This window comes from Echeneis naucrates, chromosome 18, assembly GCF_900963305.1.
Source record: "Echeneis naucrates chromosome 18, fEcheNa1.1, whole genome shotgun sequence".
NCBI classification, from domain to species: domain Eukaryota; kingdom Metazoa; phylum Chordata; class Actinopteri; order Carangiformes; family Echeneidae; genus Echeneis; species Echeneis naucrates.
The window spans coordinates 7,664,660-7,677,232 of record NC_042528.1 but is presented as its reverse complement, the minus strand read 5'-3'; the positions used below and the strand labels follow the sequence as shown (position 1 = coordinate 7,677,232).

Genomic DNA, 12,573 nt, shown 5'->3' with positions numbered 1-12,573 from the left:
ATGTGTAACAACAGTTCTCTTTCTCTCTTTGGCTCACTCTCACACACTCACTTACAGATATCACCTCTTCTGCCCCCCCCCCACATCAGCTCATCTGATAGTGGTCTAACAGTCTCAAATGGTTCCCAGGAGACACATCATCTCTGCACACACGCATCCTTCTCCTCAATGATAGGTCGCACCATTTCTTCACTGACTTATTACCCATGTAGACTTCTAAAATGAGACATACATTTGGCATGTAAACAGTCAACAGCTCCTGCTAGGACCAAGGGATTTCCAGACGGGCAGTTGTGCTGTTACACTGAAGTAGACAGACTGGACAAATTTTACTGCATTTACTAGGTGCAAGACATCACAGCTTACTGCTAACTATCATGCCTAACCAAAATATATAGTGAACACATAGTAGCGATGAGTGAGATGAATCTGCCTTTGTGCACATAACATGTAGACTCTTGACATCTAGTTAGTTTCTGTAAGATCAGTTTTATAATAAGGAGATTGAGAGCCAACAGAAGCCTTTATTCTACTGTGATGTGCTGCAAAGCCCTACCTACAATGGTTGAACATTTAGTTTTATGATTTGGAAGGCTGTCAGACTGTGCTGTCAGAGACTCCCATGCACACTCACAGGCACACAGAGGGACTAAACAGTATTATGTATGGTTTCATTGCCCCGTATAGGCCATAATCACCCTCTCGCCATCCCAGTAAGCTCATGCTAAATGACCAGACATCTCTAGTGGCTGCCATGATTTGTCTCTCTGCCGTGCATCGTGCCATACCTTAACTCTCCGCGCCTCTTTTTCCTCCCTCCTCTCTCGCTGCCATATGTTGTGCCTGTGTGACCAGCCGACGTGTCAGGCCTGACTAACGCCTTAACGGCAAGGCTGACTTTGATTTATTTCCTCTGAAATCTGGGGGCCAGGGGTAATAACACAGAATGACATTATTTGTTTATCAAATCCAAGGCTGCTTTTCTTGGCAGAGTCAAGATGTCACAACTCGATACCACAACCACTACCCCCATTTGCCACACACTGTTATACCCACCACAATTTCCGATTGTGCCATGATTAGGAGGTCTGTCGTGTGACTTAACCTCATCCAAGGGAATGCTTTTGAAACCCGACAGAGCAGACAGCAGACAAAAAAGATTGAGATGAAGCATTGCAATTAAACTGTCAGAGTGCAGATTTAACTCGACTGTAGAATTTCAGGACCAGTTTATTAAGAGTGTTTTCAGACTGAACTAACTGGTTGCTGTTCCTCTATTATCAGCATGACAGAAAGAGGGAGCAAAAAGAGACGGCGACAATAAACAGTACTTTAAATACCAGATGACCCATTTAATGGGAGATATTTTATCTTCCCACATCCAGAGTCTGTCTCACTTGTTCTGCCTCTCATTTGAAGATAACACTGTTTAGTCTGCTGAAACTTCATTTTGGTGTTATTCGCTGATCAGGTCCATTGTGCTGGCACTTTCACACATTTGGTTCCTTTTAACATGTAAATGATGCATTGCCCCAAAAACCTTGTTAAAATTTGATCCCTTACAAATTTGCTCAGGAGCTTGAAATCCTCAAGAAGCAATTAACAGATTTAATTTGGCTATTTGCCCCGGTGTTCAGAAGTGAGTGTTTGTTTAAAACAGCACCTTCACCTTCTGTTATCAGCAGCGTGAATAGTATCTCCTAGAACACAATGCAGCGCTATGGAACTCAATAAAAAGAGTTAAACCTTGGGACAATCTCAAAGACAGCTTGCCTGATAACAAAAGGGGCCTCACCTAATAATGAACAACTGGAGTTGGCTTTCTTTTCTCAGATGTGGGGAAGCTGGGGTGAAGGAGGGGAGAGAGAAGCTCTGCCAGCACTTGCCAGCATGTTTTATGGCTAATTGAAGCATTTGGAATAAAACAGGCTCAAAATGGCACCCTCTAGAATTGGAGCAGGGTTAATATATTGTGATCCCACAATTAGCCTTGGATTGTTAAGATCTCTTTAATTCGGTGAGGTCCATTAAGCGGGATGGGCAAGAAAGTGCTCCCGCCGAGACAATTTTTCTCTTCTCCCTTTGTTTTTCCTGCCCTTTTTCCTCTCAGCAGCTGCTGTAGTAATCAATATAAGTGGACATGGCCATAAGCACATTGCCAGGTTATCCTGGAGTCACCCCCTTTGGGGGCCATAGCTCCTGAAGTCCACGCACATAAAGACTTTGTTTCTAAATATACAAGGGACAAGTGAGTTACTGGTAGTAGATTGACTTTGGTCCGGAAGCTCTGCAAGGTGTGGTCCTTCAGCTGGCATGGAAAAGCTCGCCCTCCAGGACAGGGGTATTAGATCATGCTCTCTCAGGAGTAGAAATGATCACCGAGGTTTGCTCTTTACCCCAGTTTCTTAAATCCCCACTTGGCCCACGAGTACCTCCACTAGAGCCACAGCAGCGGCTGCAGCATGATCGTCACGACTCAAGGTTTTACAAGTGTCTCTTTCAGAATCTGAGAGTCCCTTCTGGGTTATCTTGGGGGATACAGTGTGCCTGTGGGAGCTTGCCAATTGGTGAAGCTTTTTGAAACAGGATTGAAATCACTACATTCGAGTCTGCTACAGCCACAGATATTCCCCGATCCTTTCCAGACCATGACATAATGAAGCATGCGCAGCCCTTTCAACTTTTACGGTAACTAGTGTATATAGTGAATATATAGGTTTAAACTTGTTCATGAGAGGTGAATAAAGCTACACCTGAATAAAGCATTGCTTAGATGGTTGGTTATATTGGGCCTAAACAGATGGCTGGCTCATTAAAGACTCATTTGTGATCATCTGAAATGATCCTACTTTCAATTTCTCATGTGAGGGTATATGTTTGGGCTAAGAAAAGGCTCTGCCTGTTAATACCTACCTGCTTAGTGCTCAGGTAATAACTTGGGAGCTGGAAAACAGTGAGCATTTTAGTAGCACAGGGTTCCAGCACAGTGGATTTGAAGCTCCTTGCAAGTAATTAAACAGCACGCCACCTCATACAGAGCAATTTCCTGCGAGGCATTTGCCTGCCAGTGCAGCATTGCCCCAGTCTACGTCGTGTTATCTCTGTGAAATATGTCCCCTTTATCATTTTTTAATAATGACTGAGTGTTCGTGTTGTTAGCAGAAAATCTACTCAATGAGCATCAGATTAACATTTTACTCATTGTTAGCTAGCTAACTGAACATCCAAGATATCTGTGTCATCTTTAAATGAAAATTGGAGGGGGTAAAGCATTAAAATGGCCACTATCTCATTGCTGAATCCAAAGCTGCTCCAAAAGTGCCATCCATGGTGGGTGTGTAATTGTGAAAAACCAGTGGGGTAGACAGAAACAAGCAGGCGGGCAAATTTTGTGCGTGTGAGATTCAGAGTCTTAGAGACATGGTGCTGGTATCTGAGAGGTTGGTGGCCCCTTTGGCATAATGATGGCCACACGCTGTTGCCGAGCGATGATAATCCTGCCGTGTGCATGAAGGGATTTGTTCTTGTTGGGCTGGCCACAGAACGTCCCGGGGTGACGATGCTGTTTATCTTTCCACTGTCTTAAAGTCTCCTGGGCTTTTATGCCCCTGGAACTTGCAGTTCCTGTTGTCACTTGTCACAAGTTGTCACTTGTCTGTGCAATGGCAGAGCCGTGCACACACACACACACACAAACACACACTCCTTTGTCTAAGCAAGCTGCATCCCTTTCACTCTTAATATCTATCTATATACAAATTCTGTGCACCTTATTTTTTCACTAGTCGCATTCATATTATCCTCAGTAAACCTCCCATGTTGATAGCTGGCAGCTCACATCTTTCCTTTTCCCTGACTCTTAAAATTCATCTCAGTATATTCATCTCTCCATCTCTTTATTTCTCACACACACACACACACACACACACACACACACACGCGCACACACATTTCTAATCTCAACCATTAAACAGCCAGCTGCAGCAAGCAAACAACTCCTCTGGTACATCAAAGAGGAGCTGAGTGGCAAGAACAAGATTTATTTTCCTGAAATGTTGATGGTAACTTCCCGGCCGTTGTCAACATCATCTGTTATGCCAACATTTTAAAATATCACATTTAGTTAGAATTAGTGGGTGGTAATTCTCCTTATCCGAGGATTGCTTGCAAACATCTTGCCGGCAAGCTGATCGTCTCTCAGTTCTGAGGAGGAGGAGGGTCGACTTGTGCTCATTGTTTCCTTTAACCCCACAAACCCAGCTCCCGGGGTATTTGCTACTTGTAAGACCTGGTAATGGGTTTCTTGAGGGAGATATAATTTATAATTTTTTTATTTTTTTTTATTTTATTTTTTTTTTTTTTATTCATTCATATTATTTATTATTTATCCAGAATGCTACACATTTAAAATATGGATAGAATTTTATTTTTAAAAAACTGTCCGAATAGCACCTGCTCAGCTGCAAAAAAATTTAAATGAATAAATAAATAAATATATGAGAAAATATCTTCCCACTCAATTGAAAGTCTGCATTCAACCACCCACCACCTTTACTTCACTGAAGAAAGAAAAAAAAGAGTTTCGACTTCCCCAGACTGAAATGTCCTATTTTTCCTGTCTGTTTTTCTGTCTCTGTCTTCCCCCCTTTTCACACTCCTAAGAAGATAGATGAAGAAAATGAGGCCAACTTGCTGGCAGTGCTTACAGAGACCCTGGACAGCATCCCGGTGGATGAGGACGGATTGCCTTCATTTGAGGCCCTGGCAGATGGGGACGTGACCAATGCCAGTGACCGGAGCTGTCCCTCCTCCCCTGACGGCTCGCCACCTACCCCAGAGCCTGAGGAGCCCTCCTTGGTATGACCAACAGCCTCCTTCTCATTATTCTCCCATTATCACCACACAAGGGTCAAAACATATGTTATTCTTGAGCCCCGACCTCCAGACCTGCACACATTGTTTCGCTGTTGCCAGTCTGTGGCAGACACCAGATAAGTCTTTGGACGAGGCAACCAAAGCTTGGCCTTTTGTCTGTTATGCTTGTGTATTTGTGTGTGCCCAATCCACAATCTGACACATCTGCCACCATGTGCTCTGTGCATGTGTTGTCAGATGATGAAATAGATACAGTTGCTGGGAGGAGGGAAGTAAATGGAATGGATCAGTGTGTTTGCAGCTCAGTGATAATTACATAACAGTGATATTGCGGTGCCAGTTCAATGCCATCAGAGTTGTCCCTAATGCTTGGGGCCAACTCTGATTGACACAGTTCCACAAGCCCTGAAATAAAGGTGCTACACAGTGAAAATAAGGGTAAAAGTAATCCATCCCATCTCATCTGCTCTCAGTGAGCCTCAACTAATCCCCCTGTGCCCCAGTCATCTTCTCCGGCAAAAAGCCTGGCCTGTCAGTAAGAAATCAGCTCACTTTTTTACTTTCCCGTATATTTTTACACACCACCATACCATCTTGGTATTCCTCTAGCTGAAAGGCTTGACTAAAATGTTATGTTATGTTCTGTTATAGCCCATTTTATTCCATGTCGGTCCTCTCCAGATGACCTTTAGTCGCATGCCTGAGTGTGTTTATTCAATCACATTTTAGAAGAATGGCTTTGTATACACAAAAACACCTGCAGATGCAGAAAAAAATCCTCAACTTACCCTGTCCCCCCTATTCTGGAGCAACAGCACTAACCACTATGCCATTGCTCTGCTTGTCACTATAATATTCATTTTAATAATAATTGCTTAAAATCTGTGATCTTTGAGATGTTTCAGTGACTTTATCTTTTGTAACTGCAATACCAGTTTCTTCAGGACATGCTTCACAAAGCGCAGGCTATTTAATTGAAAGAAAATGGTCATTTGCACAAACTGCGCTCCCTCCCTTCCACCCTTTCCCTCCTTCACCACTTTCTCTTGTTCTGTTTGGGTCCATTTGCAGCTGAAGAAGCTCCTTCTGGCACCCGCAAACTCCCAGCTCAGCTATAATCAATACACAGGTGGCAAGGCGCAGAACCATGCAGCCAGCAGCAACCACCGGATCAGACCACCACCTGCTGTCGTCAAGGTAGGGACTCACAAACACACACATACACACATGCACTTCCATGCTGTTTCACTCATGTACTCACATTTTTTGTTCATGTTTGTTTATTTCTCTGGCTCTGTACTTCCTCTCTCTGGTTTCTTGCTCTCCCTCCCTCTCACTCTTTTCTTGTTTTGGTGGCCGCCTTTAGAAGATGTTAGACTACTGCTCTAGTCTACTCTCCCAGGGGGCCATCTCGTAATGAAAACAGGCTGATTGCTGTTGGGCTTTCCAGGCGAGGCATCGGCACCGTTGTCTCATTAGCTCGACCACTTATCTGCCTTGGTATGCTGCCTGTTGGAAAAAAGAAAAAAGAAACAGGCACTCTTGTGGCAAGATTGATGCCTTGAGATGACAAGATCAAAATATCAGACTTCATGGTCTTATTAGATGGCTTTCAAAAGAGTTTTTCTCTTTTGAGAGGGTTGTTGTGATTGAGATTAAATTTTGTCAGTATCATATAAGTATCATATCTTTTATAAATTTGAATAAATAAAGTATGTAATTTCAATGATATGTTAACATTTCAAGTCAGAACTGTATGATCAGTCTCATTTACAACTTACAGCACTTGATCATTTGCTCGTGTTTGCAAAAGTGTCTCTGTTATGCTTTCCCTCTTGCTTAAAATCCTCGGAATCAAACAAACACTGTCTGGTAAACACAACACTGACATAGATATTGTGTGTTGCGCGCACTATGTTTGTACGTGTAGTGCGTCAAGCCTCCTCACAGAGTCTATTTTCATACTGTTCCTTTGAGTCATCCATTTCTGGAGCACAGCGAATGAGGACTCCCGGAGGACATGGTGTGCGTACCGAGTGGCGCAGTGGTGCTCAGAGGGCCACGCAATTAAGATGATGGGCGGGCCGCACTCCCACCATTGCCTCCCAGACAGTTGGGCAACCGCTGTGCTCAGACTGTCTGAGTTGCTCTTCTAGCCTCCCTCTCACTCTGCTTCTCTACTTTTATTTTTGTGCCAAATAAAGCACATAACATTTTTCACAACTGGAACAACTGTATTTTACTACTTAAAGTGAACAAAACTTTTTCTTACATCAAACTTCACACTTTTCTCTTTCTCTCAACCATGCTGTATTGCGCAGATGGAGAGCCCCTGGAATGGCAAAGCAAGAGGGGGCTCTAGCCAACAGAACCGCCCGGTGAGGCGGCCTTGCACTGAGCTGCTGAAATACCTAACAGCCACCGATGACATCCTGCTCCACACCAAAGCCAGTGAAGCCAAGAGCACCTGGGGTGGTGCCAGCGGCAGGGATAAGAGTGGCCTTGGACTTGGCGCCTCTTCCTCTTCCTCGTCGCCATCCTCGTCATCCACCTCTTCGTTCTCCTCCCTCTCCTCTACCTCCTCTACATCTTCCTCCACCACCTCCAAGAAGAAGTCAGCTGTACCATCTCAGCAGCAGCAGCAGCAGCAGCAGCAGCAGCTGCAGCAGCATCACCAGCGAGGTGAGAGCCGGGCTGCAGGCGAGTGTAGTGTGGCTGGTGTTGGGGCTGGGAAGTGGCAGCGTTGCAGTCACGATGGCGGTGTTGAGGAGTCGGAGGGTGCTTCTATCCCTGTTGGCCACAGAACCTCCAACTGCGGTCATGCCTGCCCCAAACTGGAGCACGGGCCACCCAGTGAAGAAGGAAGGCCGCCAGGCAATGTGGGCCGCCTGGCCGCCGCTAGGTTTATTAGGTATATGCATTCTTATTCCCTCCCTCCCAGAGAGGTGAGTCACAGCTGTGAGCATTGCCGAGAGGCTGCGGGCGCCACTCAGGCTAGTGAGGGCTTTGGCAGGCAAGGCCGAAGTAACAGTAGTGGTGCCAGTCGTGCACCATGTAGGCACATCACAGTTACTATTCGGAAAAGAGATGAGAAGCCGGGGCACCCCTTACTTAGCCAGCTGCTCACTTCCAAACAGAGGCCTGCTCAGTATCGGGCCCGCCTTCTCCCTCCTAAGATCACCTCTTTGCCCAGCACTCAGAACAAATTAGCAGGTAGGAGTTCTGTGAGTCCAGTCCAAGCGGTTTCAAAGGTGGAGGAGTTTAGACGGACCACGGATCTTATGAAGCTGGGGGCAAGTCAGGCCAAAGAGCCTGACTCAGAGGCCCTGTTGTCACCTCTTGCATTAGACCTAGAGAGCTGGGTTAGCCAGCCAGATCCAGGGCTAGACATGGGCTTTGGACTAGAGCTGGGGTGGCCAGTTCAGGGAGGCTATGGGGAGGATGTTGACCATGATGCTGCTGCTGATGGTGTTGATGATGATGATGATGATGATGACCATGTCACGGGCAGCCCCGCAGCGGTGCTTTCACAGGGCCAACCAAGCCCACTCTTCCCAGATACTAGAATTGCAGAGCCCACCCCTCCCTGCATCATACAAGGGCAAGGGCACCCACACAGGCAGGCACTCAGCGAGCACCCCGACGACCAGGGCCTCCCATTGTTAGGTAATCATGACTGCATCCCCCCCACTGGCCTTATCTCTGCTCTCTCTTCTCCCTCTCCTGCTCTAACCACTTCCCAGTTTGACTTCACAACTAACCCCTATTCTAATTTGAATCTAACAGTCATTTTGAGGGCATAAACAACAATTACAACAAACAGCCTGCTAGCCAATGCTTTTTGCTAGTCCCAGAGGCATTCATTTAAATTTAAATCAAGTGAAGAAAAAAATGGAGGGATGGGAAAAGGGGCAAGCCTTGTCTACTGCTGTACGTGTTGTATTCATAAAGTCGACCCTTGAACCATCTTTTGCTGACTGAGCTGAGTGTGCTGAATATGTACATTTAGACTCAGAGTCCGGGTGCTGCTCTTTAGTGTCGTTCTGCTAAAGCCACGTTCCCTTAGCTGGAGCACAAGTCGGCCAGAGCCTCGGGCAACTGCACAAGCTTCCTTGACTCTCCTTTCTTCCTTCTTTTTTCCCCTCCTCTGCTGTTGGTGCATGCGTTTATGACTTTAATGTCCGGGGAGGGGCTCACCCACTGTCATGTGTCTTGTTTGTGGCATCGTCTCTCTGTCTTTATTCCATTTTGATCTGTATGTTGTCCTTAGCAGGCTATGTCTGTGTCTAGACACCTGTGAAACATGTACCATCACTTCATCCTGCCTCACAGAGTGAACAGTCTATTCAAAGAGAATAAATTTTTAAAATGGGGTCAATCTAAAAAGATAGGCTGTGTACACTAGTGTCCATAGAAGAATTTTCTAACCAGGGATGGGCGTTTCTCTAGTAATCTTTGCACTTACTGAGCTAGTTTGAGATTAATAGTTGCAGAATGTGGACCTGTTCTATTCTGCCATGAGTGTCATATCTAGATCAATAATTACCCATGCTCCTTTGTGTTCTGCAGCCAAACCAACCACCTTGCCACTTCCTTTGACCCCAGAGTCTCCAAAGTAAGTGTGAGAAGTTTTTCCACATTATTCTAGGCAGAAAGCAGCAACAAACTACAGAAATAGTCAAAGAAGACTACATAGACTAGTATCCAAGCTGAGGCATTGTTGTGACTCATTTCCATTTCTTAGATCATAAAAGCTTTTAAAGTCCTGCTTTCACTTGAGAAGTAAAGTGTTGCAATTCTTCTTTTTGTCTTCCAGTGACCACAAGGGATCACCGTTTGAGAACAAAACCATTGAACGCACATTAAGTGTGGAGATTGCTGGAACCCCAGGTGAGCCCACTTTTCTGCTTATTTAGAACACATGTAGTTATGTTTTATGAAAAATAAAAGGCTAATCGGTGTAAATACCTTTTTCCCTCCTGTCGCTAGTAATGGGTTAGCTGTGGCCTCCCAGAATCTAGATAGTTCCATCACAGTTCAAAGTTCAAGGTGAAAGCATAGGGGAACATTTATGTGCTTGAGTATTGATTAGGCTTTCCAATCTCTTCAGGGTTTATTAGCAAACCCCTCCCATCCTCCACCATCCCCTCTCCCCTGTGACTGAAGTATTAATATGCTTTTCCTCTTCCTCCATCAGATCCTAATGCTCTCTGACTGACAGTTTACTTAACCTACACATCACAGAAAAATTTAAATGGTGGTGTTATTGTCTGAGTTGGTTTTCCTTTCTAATTCAGTTTTGTCTCTGTGATATGTGCATTTTTTCTTATAAGTTGAAAGTTATACAAAGCCTTTGATCAATTTGAAGTTGTTTTGCAATGTATGCAACTTACATACAGGATGCTGTTTTGTTTTGTTTTTTTTTCATCATTTCATCGCTGACAATCTTTTTGCATCATTGAATTAAAATCAACTACATCAGAAGAAAAACTATCAGCAACAAGATAAGTACAAGCAGAAAAGAAGTGGTTCTCAGCGAAAGCTGTAAAATGCAGGGTCAAGGCACTTGTCCTCGCTCTGTGCAAATTATGTTAGTAATTACCCCCCTTCTGCCTCAGATTAATCATCTATGGTCAATAAAAACAAAATGGCTGCCCTTTAGTCTCTCACACTTTGTGATGTTGCACTGGCCTCTTCAGGTATTCATTTACCACCAAGGGTAATGGTCCTCACACATACCCCACGTCTCCCCTCTGTACCTGAAATTTGTGGCACATCAGAGCCAAGGAGGTCTCACCCTGACTTTCTGACCTTGGCTGAAGTGCAGAAGGGTCAAAGGGGAAGCTTGGTGAGACCTAAAACAAAGGCAGGAGCAGGGCTGCTTAAGCTCCGGGGCAATCAAGCACAGTTAATATGTCTTCCTGTTTTACTGCATGTGGGCGAGTCTATTGACCTGTGGCCAAATCCGTGCGTCCGTTCTGTTCCACTGCATCCATTTTGCAAGCGCAGTCAAATAAAGCCCTTCACCTGACTTAACCGTGCTGCGCAAATTTTGGATTGAATATTAGCAGGGAAGTTGTTAGTCCAGAAAGCTCCAGGTTACTGAGCCCCTCTCCTACTTAGGGATTAGCTTTCGAGTCTTGTGCTGTATGAGACAGATGGATATAGATCCTAGTAAGCAGAGATGAAAGCTTTTGGGTAGGGAGTTACATGTCCTTTGCAGATTTAGAGTAACATTCCATTACAATAGAGATTATGGCGCTGTTACTGATAACCAGATAGAAGTTCGCCAGGTGGGCGGTTCTACTTTGCACCTTCAAGGCAGGTAGATGACTGACTCACTGATGGAACTTTCCATCAACTATTTCCAGCAACATATTTCTTTATGCCTTTATGACAACTCATAGTAGCAGTAGTAACTGTTTCATTGAGAGATAAATGTATTTATCAGTTGAACATAGACCTGTACATCTTGTACCAAACCAAATTATGTTTAATACTGAGTAATAGCTTCTTTTGACCTCTTGGCTGCATGCTTTCTTGACAATTCTCAGAGAGGTACAGTAAAGCTACAACAGGCAGTGAGACCCCCCTGGGATCTGACTGTTCAGTCCTAATCTCTGCCAAGCTAATAGATTTACCCTGTGCTGCCATGTTGTCTTTAATTACTGTATCTCATGACACTGGGGTGGTCTGTGTGTTGCTATTTGCATGGCTTACTGGCGGATCAACTCTTTAAGCCCAGAGTTGTTATTCGCTCTGAGGTCTCCTCGCAATTTACAGCTGGATGAGGGAAAAAAAAAGATTATGAAACCCTCCTCTTTCTTTCTGTCTTGCTCACTTGCTTCATCGTTTTTCTTCTTCTTTTCTTTTTTCTTCTCCGGTGACTGCATGATTGGTGTTTGTTTCTTTGGATCATCCATCACGAGCAAGATTGACTGAGAGGCACATATTTATCTAATTCTGATTTATATCACTTCTATCTGTAATGGCTCCTAGTTTATGACCCCACATGCACATTGTTTTGGACAGATGGTGCTTCATTGTTGAAATAGAAGTTCCTCAGGCATCGTGTAGCACCCGGTCTCCCTTTTCTGCCTTCTCTGTTCTGTAGCTCATTTCAGGGGCATAATGCATTTATATATCTATATCAGAGCTGAGAGAAAGATGTAAGAAAGGGGAGGGCGGTGGGGTTTGGAGACTTGCAGTCCTACTTGCAGACACATCCTGATTATAAGTGGGATGGTAATCCACTGGATCAGACATTCCAAACACAGCGAGTGACTTCAGAAACTTTTATTTTTACGTATCAGGCTCCTGCACTCTCTTTTCCAAGCCGTCTTTCCAGTGCATACGCTAACATTGGATTTGATACTAATAGCTGTCATTTGGTGCAATTCACTCGTAAGGCAGAGAATGATGTGCATTATAAGAAAGGCAGAGAGGAAGTGAGAGCATAGGTTTTTCAAAGTATCTAAGTTTGACTCAAGTGAGAGGAGGTTGAGGTGTCTGTGTTCTGTACAAGAGGGAAACAGAATAAAATGCCAACAGACTAAAAGGGAGAAATAGAGGCTGATCTGTGGAAGATGGCAGACGGGAAGAGAAGAAATGACGAAGGGAGAGGAGGAAAGAGAGAATGAGAATAATGGTGGTGGCCGTTTGTGTGGGTGCATTAACAATGCTATAAAGTGGGCTCAT

General features: G+C 44.5%; 1 protein-coding gene across 2 annotated transcripts in view; it reads left to right on the top strand.

Annotated features, from left to right (window-relative positions):
- The window catches only part of ppargc1a (peroxisome proliferator-activated receptor gamma, coactivator 1 alpha), a 37,023-nt gene that overhangs the window by 11,665 nt on the left and 12,785 nt on the right, over positions 1 to 12,573 (top strand). Inside the window, exons 3-7 of one of the 2 annotated variants that reach the window (XM_029526341.1) lie at positions 4,663 to 4,857; positions 5,947 to 6,072; positions 7,197 to 7,557; positions 9,445 to 9,490; positions 9,692 to 9,765. In XM_029526341.1, the coding sequence (XP_029382201.1) occupies positions 4,663 to 4,857; positions 5,947 to 6,072; positions 7,197 to 7,557; positions 9,445 to 9,490; positions 9,692 to 9,765 (802 nt within the window). Of the gene's footprint in view, positions 1 to 4,662; positions 4,858 to 5,946; positions 6,073 to 7,196; positions 8,542 to 9,444; positions 9,491 to 9,691; positions 9,766 to 12,573 lie in introns of both variants that reach the window. The other variant, XM_029526340.1, reaches the window with a different exon arrangement.